General features: G+C 47.1%; 2 protein-coding genes across 14 annotated transcripts; one reads left to right on the plus strand and one right to left on the minus strand.

Annotated features, from left to right (window-relative positions):
• Positions 1-1,147: 1,147 nt before the first annotated feature.
• SYNGR2 (synaptogyrin 2) lies at positions 1,148-12,263 on the minus strand. The gene is made up of 4 exons (XM_069953512.1): positions 12,058-12,263; positions 4,458-4,701; positions 3,479-3,618; positions 1,148-2,798 (listed from the first exon to the last, which is right to left on the minus strand). The coding sequence occupies exons 1-4, from the start codon at positions 12,154-12,156 to the stop codon at positions 2,604-2,606; spliced, it is 678 nt and encodes a 225-aa protein (XP_069809613.1). The 5' UTR covers positions 12,157-12,263; the 3' UTR covers positions 1,148-2,603.
• Positions 9,878-23,234, plus strand: AFMID (arylformamidase). Of its 13 annotated transcripts, none has more exons than XM_069953503.1 (11): positions 9,878-9,937; positions 14,308-14,398; positions 14,510-14,614; positions 15,280-15,328; positions 16,975-17,060; positions 17,827-17,899; positions 19,106-19,203; positions 19,708-19,786; positions 20,419-20,548; positions 21,428-21,532; positions 21,659-23,234. In XM_069953503.1, exons 1-11 carry the CDS (start codon positions 9,920-9,922, stop codon positions 21,686-21,688), a joined length of 864 nt encoding a protein of 287 aa, XP_069809604.1. In that variant the 5' UTR covers positions 9,878-9,919; the 3' UTR covers positions 21,689-23,234. The 13 variants fall into 13 exon arrangements, with proteins under 13 accessions (XP_069809604.1, XP_069809611.1, XP_069809607.1 ...); XM_069953510.1 differs by lacking the exon at positions 9,878-9,937 and adding an exon at positions 11,957-11,977; XM_069953506.1 differs by lacking the exon at positions 9,878-9,937 and adding an exon at positions 11,958-11,981.
• The last annotated feature ends 79 nt before the right edge of the window (positions 23,235-23,313 follow it).

Here is a 23,313-nt window from a genome sequence, read left to right on the forward strand (position 1 = left end):
GGGGCTCTGGATGGTATGAGCATTACAGATCAGCTTTGCTTTAGGTCAGGGATGGGGAACCTTCAGCCCGTCAGCTGTTGCAAAACTACAATTCCCATCATGCCTGGCAGCCAAAGCTTTGGCTGCCCAGGCATGATGGGAATTGTAGTTTTGCAATAATACTTCTATCTGCTTTGAATTAATTAATTACAAATCTTTGCATTTAGGGCCTCATACTTTTCCATGAAACCAGGCCATATTGTCACATCATAAGCAAATGAAGGTTGAACCTCTACTTGCATATAGTGTGTAAGGTTTTTCTGTGTGATTATATCACCACAGGAATTACAGAGGTGGGATTCCTTTTTCACTGTATTGGAGTATCTCTGTGCTATATTAGCAATTAGAAACAGTGTTTGTTTTTTTTGCCGTATGCACATTAGTAAAATGCTTGAATACCCGGGGGAGGTTGGGTGATTGTATTTGGCTGCATCCATGTAGTAGGTGGGTGATAACTATTAAACTTGCAGCCCTATGTCAAATTGGCGTGGCCTAGAGCGTGTGCCCTAGGATTGCAACACTCCTGTCCCTCCCAATTAGAAATGCTCCCATCAAGATTTCTCCTATTCATCACCTGTCTGGACACTGCACAGGTGCCTTAACAATCCAACACATGTGCAGTGTTTAGACAGGTGATTAATAGGAGAGATTGTTCTAGGAGCTTTCCTAATCCGGAGGGACAGAGGGGTGTTGCAATCCTAGGGCATGGGTACTCTAGGCCACACCAATTTGACATGGGCTGCAAGTTTAAGTCAGCACATCATGAAGGAGGGTCACAGGACATGGGATTCTTTTGCTACTGCAAGGTGATCCTGCCAGTAGTCTCCAGTCTGGCTCTCCAGCTGTTGGAAAACATTATCCAGCATACATGCCATTTCTCATATTGAGATCAGTGGGAAACTGGACCAAAAAGACATGCTGCTACTTTTTTACCTTGTTAACAGAGCTTCAGGGCTGCCTCATGTGGGTACATACCCTGTTGAGTACTCTGTGCCCCTGTCTACTGTTCCAAAACTACAACTCCCATCACAACCTTTAGCTGTCAGGCATGATGGGAACTGTAGTCTTGTAACAGCTGAAGCGCAGCGCTACACAGGGGTCCATGTGATTATAGTGACAAAAAAAAAAATCTTTATTGAAATTCAAACCTGTGCAATGTGACACACCACAAATGTTTCATTTATCCCAGCACCTGAATTATTGCACCTCCACACCCCTATTCCCCACCCGTGTGCAAAAAAGACATCTCAGATAGCCTGGTGCAGGTGCCCACTGCAGCAACCGGCAGACAACATTGCAGCTCTATCCAACAGGGCATAGTAACAGTTTGGCACAGTGTAAGGCAGTGGTTATATATAAGTCATTCAGTATAATATTCTCTGAGCTGCAGAACTACAACCCCCAGCATGATAGCTGTCAGGGTATGACTGGAGCTGGAGAGCCACTCATCTGTGGGGAAAGGGAAGGGTAACATCAGTGAGAAGATTGTACACATTCAGCGTCCAGATTCTGTGCTGGAGGTAATAACGTTTGGCAGGAGTAGATATTGCTAGTGTGTTATAGTGAGAGATTTGCTAGAAAATAAAAAATAAAACAACCCACCACCGTACATCTCCTGGTTTAGAACTGCAAGCTAAACAAGACGTGATGGCACCAAAGTTACCTGCATAACCACCATGATGGGGTATATACACTTGGATGAGGTCTGAGGCTGTATACCACAAGTGGCAAACTTGCAGCCCTCCAGCAGTGGCAAAACTACATTTCCCATCATGCCTGGACAGCCAAAGCTTGATGGAACATGTAGTTTTACAACCACTGAAGGGCTGCAAGTTGTGACACCTATGGTATACAGCTTCAAACCTCATCCAATTAAAAACAAAAGAATATTTGGGAGGAGCCTAGTCAGCTACTCTCAGCCAATCAAAATCAAGGGGCGTGTTTTTAGTAAGGCCAGATCATAAGTCCTTTAAAGTTGTCACCTGGAAAAAGCACCACACCTGTCCAGTATCACAGCTCCGTACTACTAAAGAGAATGGAGTGAAGCTGCAATACCTCATACAACCTGGACTGGGGTGGCGCTGTTTTCCCCCTTTCAGGAATCATCTGGTTCACACAGGGTCTTTTATGCTGGTAGGAATGGACCTCTGCCCTTATATTATGGGCAATGATGGCTAACCTCTCACAGCTCTGTAAAGGATCAGCAGGACTTCACAATACCTGAAGCCTAAGTATCCAGTGACTGAGCCGAGGTCACACCTGGTGACCCCACAACATTTGGAGTGAGTTAAAAATTAAAGCAACAACAAAGGAAAGGATAAAAATACTAACAAAACAATCTAAATTTGAACTAAAGAATTTCAAACAACATGCGGCGGTGAGACGCCATTTGCATTCTTGGACGTGGCTTTGGTTGTGGCGTGACCACGCATCCTTCTGCTGGCAACACTAGATAAGGCACTGAGGAAGCGGAAGAGCGTAGCCCGGCTCGGGGAGAAGCCATAGAGCGGACAGTCTGTCTGTGGCCTCCGGCGACTCGTCTATACAGGGCTGCATAGAGGTTCTCAGTATGCTGGCGGCTTGTAGCCATCATCTGTCTCTGCGCTCTGTGTAAATGGCGGCCGCTGATAGTTATCGCTGACGGCATCCGGGTAGCTGGAATAGGGGGAGGCTGTGGACAAATTGGGATCCGTGTAATTTGGGTTGAAGTCGTCCACCCCCATCTTGTATCTCTTCAAGGCCAGGGTGGAAAGAGGGAACTGTGAAGAAAGCATAGCGTCAGTATTACTGGCAAAATCTGGTGGACATGAGGCCACACCCCTTTTGCACTAAGCCCCGCCTACTAAGCCAAAAGGGTTGTAGGTTTTTGCATCCTACAATAATACATAGATCTGGCCATGACAGCCCCTCTGAGCAGCTCACCAATTATCTTTAATCAAAAGGGTGAAGAAGAACATGGACACTTTCTTCCATAAACAGCACCACTCTTATCCTTAGTTTGGAGCATGAGAAACTTCCATTGACACGAATGGAGCTGAACTACAAAGCCAGATAGAACCTGAGGACAGGGGTGGTGCTGTTTGTGCAAGAAAGCGGTTTCCTTTAATCCTATATGACCCCTTTAAAGTGATACTGTCATCTCCCTCCCTTTATTTCATCATTGGACAGTGACACCTAGGCGGGGCTTCATGGCCACTGGGGAAAGATGACCAAACTTGTGAAGCCCCGCCCAGGTGACACTGTTTACCAATGAAATGAAGCAAGTTTTATACAGGTATATATGGGATGAGCGGCATCTTAGCTTGTGGATGGTGCGGAGAACAGCACATAGGGTAAGAGAGGGGGGGTGCTGCCCTTAAAGCGCCAATACATTGACCTGGCTTGTAGAATCCCCCTCCACATGAGAGCAGAGCATGCCGCTTCTCAGGTGGTAACTTACCCAGGACAGAATGGAGAAGAAGCTGAATGCAATGGCCGCCCGGGCGTTATCACCTCCTGTAAGAAACGAATCGGGGCGTGTCACCGACCACTGATTGGTCAAGAAGCAGAACCCTACAAACCACAGGAAAGTCCATAAACCTGAAAGAGGAAAAAATAAATAAAAATAAAGCCACAACTCCTGGATCTGTTACAGACCGCCCCCATATCATATCAATTCATTTTTTCATCAGATCCAACCGGGTTTTAGATCTTTTGTTCGGGCTTCTAGACGCCCTCGTGTTAAAGGGACAGTTCACATGAAAAAAAAAAAAAATTTCTTTCAGATCAACTGGTGCCAAAGATGTGTAATTTACTTCCATTAAAAAATGATCCAGTCTTCCAGTACTTATCAGCTGCTGTATGTCCTGCAGGAAGTGTTGTATTCCTTCCAGTCTGACACAGTGCTCTCTGCTGCCACCTCTGTCCATGTCAGGAACTGTCCAGAGCAGCAGCAAACCCATTGAAAACCACTCCTGCTCACCAGACTGGAAAGAAAACACCACTTCCTGCAAGGTTGGAAAGCTACATGTAGTGCTCCACCCGGCCAGCAGATGCAGTGGAGGTAAAGCTAGAACACAGTGACTCCGCATTAGCACTCGACAATGTCTTTTCATATGGGAAAGGTAAGTGTATTATATCCAATGTTATTCCAGCAGCTGCCACTAGATGGCGCCTACTGATCACAGATTCATATACTGTAATCCTATTTAGTTCAGTATGCGCCCTCTAGTGGTGGCCAGAAAGGAATCAGGACATAGTCTCTAGAATAGTGATGTCTGACCTGTGGCTTTCAAATATACAACTGCCTTGGCTGTCAGGGCATGCTGGGAGTTGTAGTTGTGCAACTGCTGGAGAGCCACAGGCTGGACACCACCGCTCTAGAGGAATATACACTGTACTTGTGCCCCCCTCTACCTGTACATCCCTTCAGCACTTACCTGCAAAGCCCAGGTCTGACAACACTATGTACTTCCGGGTGTTGATATTGCTGACTGTCGGGAAGTAGACATCTAATGCCAGAAAGGCCAGTGCTCCGAGGAAGGCCAGGACGCCGATCCCCACGCCGTAGTGACACGCGTCTATGTTAGAGTTGAAGATGCAGTGAGTCTTGCCCTCTTTATCGAATGGTGTACTGACATAGCCGTCCGTCAGGATGCAGGCAAAGACGATGAGGGCAAAAAACTAGAGGAAGAGGAGACAACAAAGAGTTACTAAAACGAGGCCCTATAAAGTGCAATGACTAGAATACCGTATGAGGTGCCTCCCTCTACCAGTACAGCACAGCCACTGTGTGTTACCGCCATATAATAATACTGTCCTACAATGCCTACACCATACAGCCATCTAGTACTCAGTTACCACCACCATATAGTGCACACACAAGACTGCCATAAAGCTCCCAGACAAAAAGTGCCCAAATATTTCTATAAAAAGCCCAATTAATACTACTGCTATATAGTGCTTACTGCCTGACAATACAAACCAAATAACCCAAATAATACAGCCATATAGTGCCCACATAATACTGCTATATAGTGCTCACTGCCTCACAATACAGACCAAATAACCACCATGTGATGCTTACATAATACAGCTATGTAGTGCCCACATAATACCGCTATATAGTGCTTACTGCCTCACAATACAGCCCAAATATTCCCGCCATGTGATGCTTAATACAGCCATATAGTGCCCACATAATACAGCCATATAGTGCTTACTGCCTCACAATACAGCCCAAATAATCCCGCCATGTGATGCTTAAATAATACAGCCATATAGTGCCCACATAATACAGCCATATAGTGCTTACTGCCTCACAATACAGCCCAAATAATCCCGCCATGTGATGCTTACATAATACAGCCATATAGTGCCCAAATAATACTACTGCTATATAGTACTTACTGCTTCACAATACAGCCTAAATAATCCCGCCATGTGATGCTCAAATAATACAGCCATAGTGCCTAAATAATACTACTGCTATATAGTGCTTACTGCCTGACAATACAGCCCAAATAATCCCGCCATGTGATGCTTTAAATACAGCCATATAGTGCCCACATAATACCGCTATATAGTGCTTACTGCCTGACAATACAGCCCAAATAATCCCGCCATGTGATTCTCACATAATACAGCCATATAGTGCCCAAATAATCCTTCCATACGATTACAGGGAAGGAGGAGATGTAGGGCAGTGGAGGTTCATTTGCTTGGTCTGGTCCTGGGGAGGTCATCATGCATGTAAGTATGGCGGCACTTCAGCCCTGCTGAATCCATTTTCCTGGAGTTCCCCTTTAAAGAAGTAGTTCACCCCCCAAAAATTCTTTCAAATCAACAGATTTTAGAAAGTTATACAGATTTGTTATTACCTTTATTTAAAAATCTCCAACTTATCAGCTGCTGTATGTCCTGCAGGAAGTGGTGTATTGTCTCCAGTCTGACACAGTGCTCTCTGCTGCCACCTCTGTCCATGTCAGGAACTGTCCAGAGCAGGAGAGGTTTTCTATGGGGATTTGCTGCTGCTCTGGACACTTCCTGACATGGACAGAGGTGGCAGCAGAGAGCACTGTGTCAGACGGGAGAATACACCACTTCCTGCAGGACATACAGCAGCTGATAAGTACTGGAAGACTGGAGATTTTTTAAATAGAAGTAAATTACAAATCTCTAGCATTTTCTGACACCAGTTGATTTGAAAGAAAACATTTTTATGTGAACTACCCCTTTAATCATACTTCTAAGTTCTATATGGATCCTGTTTGGCTTTCGCACTGGGCGGGGCAATATGTTAGGAGGAGCAGCTGGACAATGAGAGCCTGCAGAGTACACACACGTTACACTGTCACAGACCTCCAGCGGCGGGAGCGGGACAAAGGTCACTCCACCTGTCCCAGCACCAGTAGGTACTGAGCCCCTGAGGGGACCATTCTCCATCACTCCACACAGACCAGGAATGAACAAGGTGCCAACATTATTTACTCTCTCAGTTCCTGACATAGACAGAGGTGGCAGCAGAGAGCACTGTGTCAGACTGGAGAGAATACACCACTTCCTGCAGGACATACAGCAGCTGATAAGTACTGGATGACTGGAGATTATTAAACAGAAGTAAATGACAAATCTCTGGCTTTCAGAAACAGCACCACTCCTGTCCTCAGGTTAGGTGTGTGTGTTTTTTCCTAATCCTGTATAACCCCTTTTAGTCAGATGGGGGGGGGGGGGGAATCAGCCATCTTGGACAATAGCCCCCCTGCTCCCCTTTATTTAGGGCTGAGCTGAGTGTCCATCTATATAAAAGGGACTGGGTGATGGCGGGGGCCCATGTCTTCTTTCTGCAGTACTTTAGGCGTTGGCTTTTGCACAGGCCTCCATCAGCGCCTGCAAGTGACATGTTGGCGTTGCATTTTCTGTGGCGGCTTTCATGTCGCTGTAAGAGGAAGCGGCGAGTCACATGATCTATTACAGGAAAAACACCAGGGGTGGGGGGAGGGATACAACACGGCCTTAAAGTAAGATTCTCTCTGTTACCTACAGCTCAGCTTTCATTTCTCATATTGCAGCGGTAAAATGAAAGCCGAGCTCTGATTGGTTGCTTACTATAACACGGCTTTATCAAATACGTCTAGAGGACAAATCCCCATAGAAAACCTCTCCTGCTCTGGACAGTTCCTGACATGGACAGAGGTGGCAGCAGAGAGCACTGTGTCAGACTGGAGAGAATACACCACTTCCTGCAGGACATACAGCAGCTGATAAGTACTGGAAGACTAGATATTTTAAAGGGATAGTGCGGCGGTAAGCAAATATTCACTAAATAACACGCATTACAAAGTTATACAAGTGTGTAATGTATGTTATGTTAGTGAATGGCCCCCTTCCCTGTGTCCCCCCCCCCCCCACCCCAGAAGTGTAGTGCTCTACACTCACCTGATTTGTGTCGACCCCCGGCGGCCATCTTGTAACAATGATGTCATCTTTGGGCGACCGGCCGAACCGCTCCGACCATCCCTTGTGCCGGCCGCCCTCTGCCGCGATTGGCTGCTGATGACGCGGCAGAGGGCGGCCGGCACTAGGGATGGTCGGAGCAATTTGGCCGGTCGCCCGAAGATGACATCATTGTTACAAGATGGCCGCCGGGGGTCAACACAAATCAGGTGAGTATAGAGCACTACACTTCCGGGTCTGGTGTGGGTGGGGGGGAAACACGGGGAAGGGGGCCATTCACTAACATAACATACATTACAGAGTTGTATAACTTTGTAATGCGTGTTATTTAGTGAATAATTGCTGAGCGCCGCACTATCCCTTTAAGATAGAAATAAATTACAAATCTATATAACTTTCTGAAACCAGTAGATTTGGGGGCGGGGTTGCCACAGCACTGATCCAGCCCCTTTGAATGATTATCAGTAGAGTAGGTCAACCTGGGGGCTATATAGGTGTTCTGGGGGTGGTAGCCCCACCCCCAGTGCTCCAAACGGGGGTCCCTGAAGATGTCCCTGGATGGGATTGGCCTCTAAATACCCCCATACTGTCGTTACTGTGGGGGTAATATTGCTCTGTGTATAATGCTGCTTTATTCAGTAACCGTACGGTGGTATTAATCATTAGGCAGTGGTATGGTGTGGTCAGGATGTGGCGGTATTAGATGTCCCTTGTATGGGCTTATTATGGTAATATTGGCTTTGGTACACTCCCACAGTCCAAGTGGTGGTAATTTCCTCTGTAGTCTAGAGGTGATAATCAGGGGTGGTGTTGGGGGGCGTGGCCTAGGTAATCAGGGGTGGTGTTGGGGGTGTGGCCTAGATAATCAGGGGTGGGTATAAAAAAAATTCTGTGGGCCTTGATTTTTTACTAGAAACTTCTACAGAGAACCATGCAGAGGACTGTAGTGTCTATATTTAAAGCAACAAGCCTGACCTATTATTTTCCCCACAGCACCACTCTTGTCCTCAGGTTGTGTGCAGTATTACAGTTCAGTTTCATTGAAGTGAATGGAGCCAGACTAGAATACCGCACACAACCTAAGACAAGTGTGGTGCTGTTTTTCAAGATTTTTTTTTTTTCTTACTGGGGAATTCTCACTGATAACTTCCCGCAGATTCTGCTGCTCACCCCTGATTTCCGATTCTCCACCCGTCCCATAGACTCCATCTATCCGCAGGTTCTTTAAAGGGGTTATCCAGCACTACAAAAAAATGGCCACTCTTCCCCCCTCTCTTGTCTCCAGTTCAGGTGCGGTTTGCAATTAAGCTCCATTTACTTCAATGGAGTTTCAAAACCACCCAAACTGGAGACAACAGTAGGGAGAAAGTGGCCATGTTTTTGTAGCGCTGGATAACCCCTTTAAGTCGACGCAAGTCCATTGGAGCGGGTGGGACAGATGTGGGGGCAGTCCTCAAAAAACTTCTCCCCACCGACTAACAGTGCAGGACCAGTGCGAGGAGGAAGGTAACAAACATACCTACATACTCAGGCATCCTGGCCGCTATAAGCCTGTTAGATTTATCTCACCTGCTGACAGTTTCCCTTTAAGGTAGCGTAGAGTGACACCGGAGCTCAAGTCCCCGATAATGACCACAAAAGATCCTCCCCAGCATCATGTGTGAGAAAGGCTGCGGTCACGTCCTTCTTTTAATAACAGACATGTCACAAAGAATAAACTTCAGAGATTTCAACATTTTTCAGTTTTGTAAAAAAAAAAAAAAAAAATTTATATATATATATATATATATATATATATATATATATATATATATATATATATATATATATATATATATATTATAGTTTATGATCAAACTCATGAAGTGACTGGCAGCGTCATGAAAACTAATAAATAACAACAACTGCAACATAGAAGTTTTAAAAAAAAAGTGAGCGAAAAAAATAAAATGTAAAGTGAAATTACAAGAAAGTTGGAAAGTTTTCAAAAGTGCATAAAAACAAAAAAAAATTAAATAAAATATAAGTACTGGAAGTGTATATATATATCCCTTGACTATACTATATACTAGGTGACTGAGGATACTGGATACAAATCTTGATCCCGGCGCCTCCTCCTTCCCGTCGCTATCGCTTTATTTTCCTTTGGAGTTTATTACGGCGACCGGAATTACACAATGTTCAGCGTTTTGTTTGTTTAATAAATTGAAAAATTAGGCGTAAAACAGGGCGGGTCCAGCTGTCTGTCCGTCTCCAGGCTTCACCCCTGTAGTAATAACACCACGTCAGCTCTCCCTGGCTGTCTGCACCAGGCCGTGGAACCGGATCTACCGCTGCCCCCCCCCCCCCCCTATAATCCCCTGTAAACAGACCCCACGTGTCCCTGTAATCACATGACGCACAGCGGGAGGGGGGGCGCATGTGACTCCTAGGATAATTCCAGCGTATGACTCCAAAAAGTCAGGTGATTTACAACGTTATCTGTGCAGGGTTAATAGTCCAGGGCAGAAGGGGTTAATAGGACATCCTCCACCCTGGCGGCTGTCGCTTTCCCTGCCTGTAGGACTGGAAAATCTTTAACCCTACGGTTTCCAGGGAGTTCTGCCTAGACGCTCTGATATCCCGTGTAACGTCCCTGCGTTACAGAGTCAGCACGTCCAGTGATAATTATTAACCAGGGGGGCGGAGGTGGAGAGCAGGCGCAGCGATCAGGCCTCACGCCAGTCACTTGTGCACGATCGATCGATGACACTTTGCAAAGCTTAAAGGGGTTCTCCAGCTTTAGAAAAACATGGCCGCTTTCTTCCAGAGACAGTAACGCTTTTGTCTCCAGGTCAGGTGGGGTTTGCTATTAAAGGGATTATCCAGTGCTACAAAAACATGGCCACTTTCTTCCAGAGACAGCACCGCTCTTATCTCCAGCTTGGGTGGAGTTTTGCTGCTCAGTTCCATTGAAGTGAATGGAGCTTAATTGCAAACCTAATCTGAACTGGAGACAAGAGTGGTGTTGTCTCTGGAAGAAAGTGGCCATGTTTTTTTCTAACGATGGAGAATCCCTTTAAGGGGCCTGAACCCTGGAACAGCAGTGTTCTTCAACCTGCAGCTGTTGCAAGACTACAATGCCCAGCATCCAGAGCATGCTGGGCATTGTAGTTTTGCAAAAACATGAAGGAACCAACGGAGGAAAATTCTGGGGTTGTTGCTGCATATAGTGGAGGGGTCCCTTAAAGGGGTACTCCAGTGATTTTCTTTTATTTCTTTCAAATCAACTGGTGTCAGAAAGTTATATAGATTTGTAATTTACTTCTATTTAAAAATCTCCAGTCTTCCAGTACTTATCAGCTGCTGTATGTCCTGCGGGAAGTGGTGTATTCTTTCCAGTCTGACACAGTGCTCTCTGCTGCCACCTCTGTCCATGTCAGGAACTGTCCAGAGCAGCAGCAAATGCCCATAGAAAACCTCTCCTGCTCTGGACAGTTCCTGACATGCACAGAGGTGGCAGCAGAGAGCACTGTGTCAGACTGGAAAGAATACACCACTTCCCGCAGGACATACAGCAGCTGATAAGTACTGGATCCATCTTGGAGGAGCGGCCGCCTCCCAGCACTGAGCTCTCCATCTCTTCCAGCTAAATGTTCTTGGAACGTGGCCAAACCTGGCGAGCCGCCTCCGATCCTCGGACCCCCTGCTGTGCTGGCGCTGCCAGGGCCTGATGCTTCTATAGGGGGAGGTCACAGGACCAGCTGACCGTCACCATTGCACAATATGTTGTCTGATGATCGACCTTAAAGGGACGGCGCAATATTTACAAAATGCCCTTTTCTAAAAATAAAAGCTGCGATCTGATTGGTCGTTAGGGGCGATTGCTTATACCTTTATATATAATGGGGATCTATATGGGAGTTGGTTATTCCTTGCGGTCATGTGACCCTCCATGGCCACGCCTCTTGCTGTCTCATTAGGATTAGCCCACCCATCATAATAAGAGTTATGGGGGTCACATGACTGCGAGGAATAACCAACTCCCATATAGACCACCGTTATATATAGCTGTATAAGCAGTGGCCCCTAACGACCAATCAGATCGCAGCTTTTATCTTAGAAAGGTCTCTGAAGAATGAAAGCTCGAATCTGATTGGTTGCTACGGGCGACTGCTCCACCACAAAGGTTATTGATCCTTCTCATCCATATAACTAAGTGCAAGATGGAAAGAGAACTACAACTCCCAGCATATCCTAAAAAGCCCCAATGTGGTGTGACTACAACCCTCATCATGGCCTGAGAAGCATCACTCACTGGCTACAACTCCCAGTAATACTCCCTGACTAACACCACCCGATGACTACAACTCCCAGCATGCCGTACAGTGCCTCACCCGATGACTACAACTCCCAGCATGCCGTAAAGAGCAGCACCTGTTGCCTGTAATTCCCAGCATGCCCTGCACAGTTGCAGCAGTCACCCAGGTCTCTCCTCCCAGCATGCCCCGGGCCGCCACACCTGGTGGGTGAGTTCTGGGCAGCGCGTGACCTCCCCACCCCATAACACGGCGGCGGCGGGTCACGTGACACGGCGGTACTCACGGAGCTGAGCAGCCTCAGGATGGTCTCCGGGCGCTTCAGGAACTCCTCCAGGTTGAAGCTGCCTCCGGCCTTGGCCGCCCCGTACGCCCCGCTCTCCATTGCTGCCGCCTGTCTTGTGCCTGAGCCGCTCTTCCTGGAAAATACTAGTCCACGCCTACTAGTCAGACGGGGCGGGGCTCCACCTCATGTCTGGTCTGCGCCGCCCGTCAGCCAATCAGAGGAGGAGTTGAGTACACGACAGACCACGCCCCCTGGCTGCGCTGTCACTGAGTGCAGGGAACTCCTGAGGGTCGTCACCTGACACAGAGGAAAGGAAAGTCTCCTCATTGCCTATAGAAACCTACATAGTTTTTGCACGGTTGCTATGGGAAACGTCACCATGTGAGATGGAACACGTGACTGTATTTTCCATATTACGTTATTGCTGCAAATTATACTAAGAGCTGCATTCAGAATTCTAATGGGTGTTATTGGAAACAGTAAGCAGAATAGTGAGTGCAGCTCTGGGGTATAATACAGGATGTAACTCAGGATCAGTAATGTATGTACACAGTGACCCCACCAGCAGAATAGTGAGTGCAGCTCTGGGGTATAATACAGGATGTAACTCAGGATCAGTAATGTATGTACACAGTGACCCCACCAGCAGAATAGTGAGTGCAGCTCTGGGGTATAATACAGGATGTAACTCAGGATCAGCAATGTAATGTATGTACACAGTGACCCCACCAGCAGAACAGTGAGTGCAGCTCTGGAGTATAATACAGGATGTAACTCAGGATCAGTAATGTAATGTATGTACACAGTGACCCCACCAGCAGAATAGTGAGTGCAGCTCTGGCTATGAACCAGGAACATACAGAAGATTAATGTTTGCATACAGGGTTGACCTATGTGGGGGGCAGGTTTTGGGGGAGGGGGCAGGTGTGACCTGTGAAGTCCAGCGCAGTGACCCCCCCTGTCCCCGGGCATAGTCCCTCTAAGCAGCATGGAGGAGAGCTGGAGATCACTGGGGAAGGAGGTGAGGCCGGGGCTGATGTCTGATACATATATTATATATATATATATATATATATATATACTGTACATCAGCTGATGCAGATCTTTACAGCCCCTGACGGGTATCCAGAGGACAAAGTACCAGGAGACATGCAGAGAGACATCCAGGTGACTGACCCGCAGAGAGACATCCAGGTGACTGACACGCAGAGAGACATCCAGGTGACTGACCCGCAGAGAGACATCCAGGTGACTGACACGCAGAGAGACATCCAGGTGACTGACATGCAGAGAGACATCCAGGTGCCTCACACGCAGAGAGACATCCAGGTGCCTCACACGCAGAGAGACATCCAGGTGACTGACCCGCAGAGAGACATCCAGGTGACTGACCCGCAGAGAGACATCCAGGTGACTGACATGCAGAGAGACATCCAGGTGACTGACATGCAGAGAGACATCCAGGTGACTGACCCGCAGAGAGACATCCAGGTGACTGACATGCAGAGAGACATCCAGGTGACTGACCCGCAGAGAGACATCCAGGTGACTGACCCGCAGAGAGACATCCAGGTGACTGACATGCAGAGAGACATCCAGGTGACTGACATGCAGAGAGACATCCAGGTGACTGGCCCGCAGGGAGACATCCAGGTGACTGACCCGCAGAGAGACATCCAGGTGCCTGACACGCAGAGAGACATCCAGGTGACTGACACGCAGAGAGACATCCAGGTGACTGACATGTAGAGAGACATCCAGGTGACTGACAGCTCCTGGAAATGCGATTTAATTTTTTACCCCTAATTTTCAGCCAACACAAGGGGGCATAATAATAAATACTAAACCCATCCCATAGCGCCCCCTACTGTAATGCATGGATTAGTAGTAATTTCTGGCAGATGCTGCAAAAGGCCACAGCAGTACAGAGTGTTTCAGGAGGAGAATGTGCTGATCTTGTGGGGTGCAGGGATTATGGGGCCTCATATGATGCGGCAGGAGGGGGATGGAGACTACAGGTCACATAGTGGAAGGAGCAGCGTCCTCAGCAGCACAGAGTATTTAAGGAGGCAATTACGCTAATCTTGTGAGGAACAGTGTGACCTTTAGCTCATGTGATGTCTGCGAGCACAGGATGGCATGTGATGAGGAGAACAGAGACATGTGAGAGGGCAAGGGATACACAATGGAAGGAGCAGGGTCTCTCAGCAGCACAGAGGATTTCAGAGTGTCTGTGATTGATACTTTCAGGAGCTGGAGCATCAGTACTCACCAAGTCACTGGTCTCATCGTATGGATAAAGATGTCGTCATAGAGGCGCACGTGAGGGAGACAGCGGAAGGTAACAGCATCATGGTTATCATATATATGGTCACATACAGTATATATATATATATATATATATATATATATATATATATATATACACCATACTCTACTCTCCTCATCCCAGGGACAAGAAAATCTCAGGCCGTGGCCCGGACCGCAATGAACATCCAGTATGGTGACAGTGACAGTGAGAGGATGGACCTGTATCTACCAGATGGAGAACAAACAAGTATGAGGCTTACCTCCTTACATAAAGGGTCCCGGAGCGCCCCCCCCCCCCTACCTAAAGAGTAACTCCAGAGGAAAAGAAATAGTCAAATCAACTGGTGTCAGAAAGTTATATAGATGTGTAAATTACTTTTATTTAAAGATCTCAATTCTTCCAGTACTTATCAGCTGCTGTATGTCCTACAGGAAGTGGTGTATTCTCTCCAGTCTGGCACAGTGCTCTCTGCTGCCACCTCTGTCCATGTCAGAAACTGTCCAGAGCAGCAGCAAATCCCCATAGAAACATCTCCTCCTCTGGACAGTTCCTGACATGGACAGAGGTGGCAGCAGAGAGCACTGTGTCAGACTGGAGAGAATACACCACTTCCTGCAGGACATACAGCAGGTGATAAGTATTGGAAGACTGACGATGTGCGCTATGTTGTCCTATGTGATGTATAGCAAGACTTGATACAACTTGTCCTCTATTGATTTACATCCTTTCTGGAGTCCAGGGGGCGGTCCTTCATAGTGATTGATAGCTTTCTGTGTATATAAAGAGGGCATGATGTCACTCCACCCACTGGAGTCCAATGTGATAGGTTCCCTATAAATCATTATGTTGTGCTAGGACTGTGTTCACACCTTGCAGTACACTGGTAATTGGCTCCATTGGTTGTGTTGCAGAGTTCCCAATCCTGGTGTACATCCATGGAGGATACTGGCAGTTTCTGAGGTGAAGACCTGGAGAGGTGACCACCTGCCGCCATCATGACTCCCAACACTTAAAGTGTACCTATCATTTATAAAAAAAACTTCTGACAGGTGATAGCGACATGTCAGAGGTTTGTACTGGTCGGGGACCCCGATAATCACTAAAATGAAGGGGAAGATGCGTCTCAGCACCCGGACCCTGACCAGTACAAACCTCTGACATGTGGCTATGACCTGTCAGAAGTTTCTTTAAATGATAGGTACCCTTTAAGGCTATGTTCACACTATGTAAAAGTACGACCGTTGTTGCCGATGGCAACAACGGCCGTACTTTGTACGCCTGTGAACATTGCCTATTCTGTTATGGGATCCCGGCCGGAGCATATACCCATAGCATACGCTCCTGCCGGGATCCCATGCGGACCCGCAAATAACTGACATGCCAGTTTTCTGCGGCCGCAATTCAGTGAATTGCGGCCGCAGAAAGACCTGTCAGTTCACACAATAAAGCGAGCCGCTTGCTTCATTTTGTGCTGTGGGAGGTTCTGATGCGGGCGCGCGCTGATGCGCCCGCATCAGAAAGCTGCGGTCGGAAAGATCATCCGGTCGGTACTGCAGTACCGGCCAGGATGATTCAGGTCACGGAACAGACGGTCGTTCACGTAGTGTGCACATAGCCTAAATCCTTATACAAAGGACATGTCAGAAATGGGGAATATCAGCATAATCCCGCCCGTTTATGGCCATGTTCACATTACGTGAACGACCAGCCGTTCTGTGACCCGGCCGGTCTCTGCCCAGATCAGACGTCCTCTGATCTCCCAGTCACTTACATTTATACATTAAAGTGGTACTTCAAGAAAAGTTGATTTGCTGGGAATACCCCTTTACGTCTCTGACTATTCTCATCAGAGGAGAGGCCATGTCGCTGCCCCCATACAAACCGCACAATTCTCCTGAAATACTCTGTGCTACTGGGAACACTATTCCTTCCACTATCTAATTCCAGTCCATGATTTCCCACTTGTCCCTATACTTCTTATCACATCTGCACATAATATTAGCACAATAGCTAGCTGAAATACTCTGTGCTGCTGGGGGGCACACAGCCATTGCTTCTCTCTGATCTATCAGCCCCCAGACTGATTCTTGTGACCTGCACAGATATATTGTAACAAATAATAGGTAGCGATTGGCCGAGCTGCCTAGTCTCCTCATCGCCCAGTGACATGTAGAATGCCCCTGAGTATACCCCATGGGGGTGGGGATGTTGAGGTTTGTGTGTGGTATGTGGCATTAGGATGAGGATAAGAAGAAGAACCTGTGAACTGCTCATCTATGTGAGGAATGCTCCATCTGTATCCAGTGTGACTATAGCAGAGCACAGGCTGGCAGCCAGGACACATGGGGGCGCTAATGAGGGCGTCTTCAGGGCTGATCTCAGCGCTCAAGGTTACAGCGCTACAACCATTGATCTATGGTATAAAAGGGGCGTAGTAGTTCATTTTTGTTCATATTTTTTTAAAGTGCAACTATTAAACAGTCCCCAAATCTTTGTGCCACTCGACACACCCCAACACGACAAGTAAAAAGGGCAAAAAGGATCAAATACAAGCTTGAAAAAGGTGCGAAAAGTCACAGATGACAAACTCCCCCATTGTCTTACAGCAAAGAAGAGTCGGGATTCATGGCTGCCCCGCTGGTGTCTAATGGGATCGCGGTGATGGCGATGGATTATGACATTGCTCCAAAAGGTAAAACCATTATTTATCTATCCATCCATCCGTCTCTCTATCCGTCCATCCCTCCCTCCGTCCCTATCTCCATCCTTCTCTCTCCATCCATACATCCATCTCTCTCCATCCATCTGTCCGTCCATCTGCCTCTCTCTCCATCCATCCGATATCTATCTATTATTATTCAAGGAATATCCCCCTTATCCCTCCTCCAGCATACATTACAGCCATCATCAAACCCAGACTCATCTATCTGACTCCGGATAGAGAAGTGTGTAATGGATAGTGATAGCAGTGAAGACACAGACAGTAGGACCCCACACTTGTCCCTGTCCACTCTCCCTGTCTACTTACCTCTATCTGCCCTAGGTGGCTGCGGACAACTGGGTGACCGTCCCTGACTTACTGTACATGGCACACAGAACGCAGACAAGCGACACACACAATAAGAGTCAAATGGTCAGGGCAGGCAGAAGGCAAGGATAGTCAGAGAGCAAATGCAGGAGGGTCAGAGAAGCCAGAGAGCAACCACAGGAGAAACACAGAGGGAGCTTGCATGCAAGGAAGAAGCCAGACTCAACAGCCAGCAAGGGGTTAACACACTGGGGATGTTTTATAGGAGGTCAAGGGTCAGGTCCAGAAGTGATTGGACCACCCCCCTAATCTCCAAAGCATAAATGGTGGATAATGGAAACACTGCCTGGGTCTTATATTATTCTCCATATAATGTATATATTGCTTTCCCTCTCAAATGAGCAGTAATGTGACCTGTCAATCATTTCAGGTACCATGGATGTCATGGTGGCACAGGTCAGACGCAGCATTGCCAAAGTTTATCGGCTTTACCCACAGAATACGTAAGTCTACATGCCTGATATAGTGACAAGTGTTGCAGTGCCAAAGAATTGTGATTTACCTCTATTGAAAAAAAACACTTGGCTTCCAGTACTTATCAGCTGCTACATATCCTGCAGGAAGTGGTGTATTTTCTCCAGTCTGACACAGTGCTCTCTGCTGCCCCCTCTGTCCATGTCAGGAACTGTCCAGAGCAGGAGAGGTTTTCTGTGGAGATTTGCTGCTGCTCTGGACAGTTCCTGACATGGACAGAGGTGGCAGCGGAGAGCACTGTGTCAGACTGGAGAGAATACACCACTTCCTGCAGGACATACAGCAGCTGATAAGTACTGGAAGATTTTTTAATGGAAGTCACAATTTACGTCCCCAGTTGATTTGAAAGATTTCTTTTTTTCTGAATAACCCCTTTAACATACACTTCTCTTTTATAATACCAAGAATGCCTCCAGTTTATCTATGTACTTGCCAATATCTGCCAATGATACGATTCGTGGACCTGCAATACTCAGCTATGACACAAGGTGGCGCTGCAGATTCTATACTCTATACAGTACACTAGGTTTACACTAACACAGACGCACACTTATTGTCGTGGATGTGTGATGCTTTCAGGGCTCCTGTGATATCAGAGATCAAACAGTTCTGTCAATTCTTAGTTTTATGAAATCTCGACAATTCTCAGGAGAAAGCCGGACTCTCTGCTAATATATTGTAACAGACCATCAGCAAGGGAGAGATATCTGTGCTGCTGATGTCATCAGGTCACTCATTGAGCTCCCCTTAGTGGTGACTGCAGGTATACAGATTTTTACCTGTTAGGGTAGGTTCACACTACGGAATCCGCCCGGATAAGTTCTGGCGGATTCCATGGATTGTACCCGCTTGAGTCCGCGCACCTCCCCACCCGTGCAATAGAATGGTGTCTATGTCACGGGAGGAGAGACATGGGGCCGCAAGCAGGAACGAGCCACAGTATCCACCAGAGCTTATCTGCGCGGATTCCGTAGTGTGAACCTACCCTTAGAAGGAATTTGGTCATTTATTATGAGGGGAATTAGTAGAGAATTGATACATTTAGCCGATAGGGGATCGGGCCAATGTCCTACAAGTATCATAGCCTCACCGTCCTTACATATCTAGGAGGCTGGCCGCTCTCCATGTCTTTTCTTCTTATATATTATGGTAATGTCGTACACTTTGCTCTACAGCGGAATCTACCTGTGTGGCCATTCTGCTGGAGCCCACCTGGTAGCCATGACTCTCTGCACTGACTGGGAAGAGTATGGGGCAATACCAAACATTAGAGGTCAGTGTTAAGACGCTCACCATCTTCCAACTTACATATGAATTTAGACTTAATAATAAAACCATCCTGTATTATACACCAGAGCTGAACTTACTATTCTGCTGGTGTAGTCACTGTGTATAGACATTACATTACTGATCCTGAGTTATATCCTGTATTATACCCCAGAGCTGCACTCACTATTCTGCTGGTGGGGTCACTGTGTATAGACATTACTAATCCTGAGTTATATCCTGTATTATACCCCAGAGCTGCACTCACTATTCTGCTGGTGGGGTCACTGTGTATAGACATTACTAATCCTGAGTTATATCCTGTATTATACCCCAGAGCTGCACTCACCATTCTGCTGGTGGGGTCACTGTGTACATACATAATATTACTGATCCTGAGTTACATTCTGTATTATACTCCAGAGCTGCACTCACTATTCTGCTGGTGGGGTCACTGTGTACATACATTACATTACTCTCTCACCTCCTGTCCCCCATCTTTTCCTCTCAGGAGCGGTCCTGGTGAGTGGGGTCTATGACCTGCGGCCTATCACACACACCTATGTGAATGATGAGCTGAGGATGTCACAGTAAGTCTATGGTGCCTGTATTATTGGCCTCCATCTTCCATAGAGCCCAGACTGATACACTGTAACAGATATCAGCGAGGGTGGAGATTAGCGGTGGATTTCATTCACACTGGATCACATGTCACATGTCGCTGATGATTTCCTCTCTAAACTCTGATGGAGGTCACAAGACGCGGCACTTCACCCTCTCCACGTTTATTGGCGACTTCCTGTCATCGCTGATCAGTATAGCGCTGATAATATATGCAGTGATGGGAATACAGCAGCCGTATCAGTCGTAAAGGGACACTCCGCATAAAGTGGCCGCTGCAGGAAAAATGCAGCTTTATGTTCTCTGTTATCAGCCAAACTATGATTACTAAGTTATGGTACCTATAGCCAGTCTATAGCAGATGGGATGCTAAGGGGCACTAATAACAGCGCCACACCTGTCTATGGGTGGTGGATGGTATTGCAGCTCTACCTCATTCACTTCAATAGAGTTGAACTGTAATACCAGACACCACCTGCACAGGTGTGGCACTGTTTCTAGAAGATAGCTGTTTTCCTAATGCTGTGCAGCCCACATGGCGGCCCTGTAGCAATATGACGGTGAGCAATCATCTGATTGGCCGCTATGCTTGTTTTCACAGGGAGGTGGCGCTAAAGAACAGCCCCATACAGCATGTGAGACGGATGAGTCCCCTGACCTGTCCTATGGTCATAGTGGTGGCGGAGCATGACTCCCCAGAGTTCCAGCGACAGTCACAGCTCTACTTCCAGGTAAGGATGGTCATATGTGATGGGATGTTCCCAATGGACGTGAGCGCTGAGATCACCTGTGTACACCTGGTTGAAAAATCTGACATAGCCAATCCTTTGTGGGGTCAAAGTCACTTTAAAGGGAATCTGTCACTAGGTTAATTCCACCTTAAATGAGGGCAGCATAAACTAGTGACAGAAATGCTGAACAGATCGGTGTATTACTTACATCATTCTGTTCAGCCGTTCTCCTAATATGCAGGAGAATAGGATTCTTGCCACACCCCTCCCCCGCCCTCCAGCTGCTGATTGACAGCTGACTGCTTATACACAGCATGGATAGAGAACTACCAATCAGCAGCTGGTGGGGAAGTTTTCTACTTCTCATGAATATCCAGGACTACTGAGCTCATGCACATAATGGAGAGGACTACTTATTGTGCATGTTATTCAAGAGGAGATCTCTGGATCAGCTGCACAGAACAATGTAAGGGATCCATCATTCTGTTCAGCTTCTCTGTCACTAGTTTATGCTACCCTGAGATAGGACCAGAAACCTACTGACAGAGTCCATTTAAGTGAACAGTATCCAGGTAAATGGGTTGAGTTGTAATACCAGGCACAGCCTGTAGAGGAGAACGGCGCTGTTTTTGTATACATCTACATAGGGCCTATGGGGGAGATTTATCAAACATGGTGTAAAGTGAAACTGGCTCAGTTGCCCCTAGCAACCAATCAGATTTCTCCTTTCATTCCTCACAGACTCTTTGGAAAATGAAAGGTGGAATCTGATTGGTTGCCGGGGGCAGCGGTGCCAGTGTCACTTTACACCATGTTTGATAAATCTCCTCCTATACGTTTCACTCTTTTGGCTCCTACTCCTCATCTCTCGCCCTTCAGAGCCTTACGGATTCAGGACTCCGCGTCTCCTATGTGCAGGTAGACGGTACCGATCACTTTGACGTCATAGAAAGGTTAGGCCAAGAAGACTACGTCCTCACCCAGGTAAGTCAGTGCTGGGATTAGAGTCTAGATGTAGCAGAGCTGAGTTTGTCATCTGCACATACTCTACCAGTAGTAGATTTCGGATGTTATTACCTATGACCTATCCATGCTCCTTTTTCATTGCAGCTCATCCTGAAGATGATCTTGGATAACTGATGATTTAAAGGGGGGCCCCTACGGAGCATGGGTGTCGGGGTGCCATGGCCTTCACCTTACACAGGACACTTCAGCACTGCCCGTATGACAGATACCAAGGCTCTTGTGCACATGAAACGCCTATAAACCTGTTCTACAGCTGTTGCAAAACAACAACTCCCAACATGCCGTTGGCTGTCAGGGCATGCTGGGAGTTGTAGTTTTGCAACCACAAGTCGGAGACCATCGCCTCATATCCACAATGCTGCACTTCCTCCTAAAGTAAAACTATCATCCCCTTCCTCTGAGTCTATCTCTGATATTGGGAAAGCTGGGTGACAACCAATATCTGGCAGGGGATGTGTAGCCGGCAAGAGTTCTCAATCAGGATTCTGGGAAAGCTGTGTGACAACCAATATGGCCGCCATCATAGCCGCTCACAACCATTGTAGATTCCATATCTGGCAGGGGATGTGTAGCCGGCAAGAGTTCTCAATCAGCATTCTGGCAAAGCTGGGTGACAATCAATATGGCCGCCATTATAGCCACTCACACTTACAACCATTGTAGATTCTATATATCTGGCAGGTAGATGTATAGCTGGCAAGAATTCTCAATCAGGATTCTGGGAAAGCTGGGTGACAGCCATATATTATGGCAGCCATGTTACTTGCCACCCAGCTTTCCCAGACACAAACATAACAAGGACCAGCTTGGCACTGTTATTTCTAACCATTATGGGTTAGACCAACCACTGTGCCACATGATAGGTAGAGCTTTCACAGAAGTCTACACCCAACTTTCCCTGGTTCCTGAAAGGTCAATGTGCCGAGTTATGAAGCGATATAAGAATGGGAATTTGGGGAATTTTTTATTTGTGTAAATTTGTTATTCAGGAGCCTAAAAAAGCTGGGTGGCTACTCATGTAGGGGGTTGTATTGGCCTACACCCAGCTTTCCCAAGAGCAGCCAGCTAATGTCTGTGTCCAATGGGAAAGATGGTTCATGGCGGATTTCAGTGGGGGCTGTCACATTGTCTGTCACCCAGCTTTCTCTGGTTTCTGAATGCTTAGTTATGTTATGAAACAGGTTTGGAATTCAGAAGTCTGGGAAAGCTGGGTGACCACCCCTATAATAGAGGACATACTGGTTGTCACCCAGCTTCCCCAGAGACAGAAACAAGAACAAATCAGCTATGTGATGTGTATGATAGTCTGACTCCAGGTAACCTATAAGGTGAGATCACTGCGGGTGGGCGGGGGATGGGCGGGTGGCGGTGTTATCCTCTAACGTTTACAGACATGTCACCAGGAACGTCCGCCCCCCCCCTCCCCTCAGATTAATCTCATTTATTGTAATTCACGTCCAGTCCTGGAAATCTCTCCAGGATTAATATTTGTCCGTGACTTGCGGGGCGCGTTCTTCCCGGAGATGAATCACTGTACCAGGAATAATAACATACACAAAACCAAAAATATCCAACCCTGGGAAAGCTGGGTGACTGCCAACCGGGGCCAATACAACGCCCACAACTTTCCGAGACTCTGAACGGCTGAACATGGATTAAGGTAGGGGTGTGGGATGAATCAGGAGAGACTGATCTGCCCTACAGGAGTCTGGGAAAGCTGAGTAATCGTATCTGTCATG

Source organism: Dendropsophus ebraccatus, chromosome 14 (assembly GCF_027789765.1).
Source record: "Dendropsophus ebraccatus isolate aDenEbr1 chromosome 14, aDenEbr1.pat, whole genome shotgun sequence".
NCBI lineage: Eukaryota > Metazoa > Chordata > Amphibia > Anura > Hylidae > Dendropsophus > Dendropsophus ebraccatus.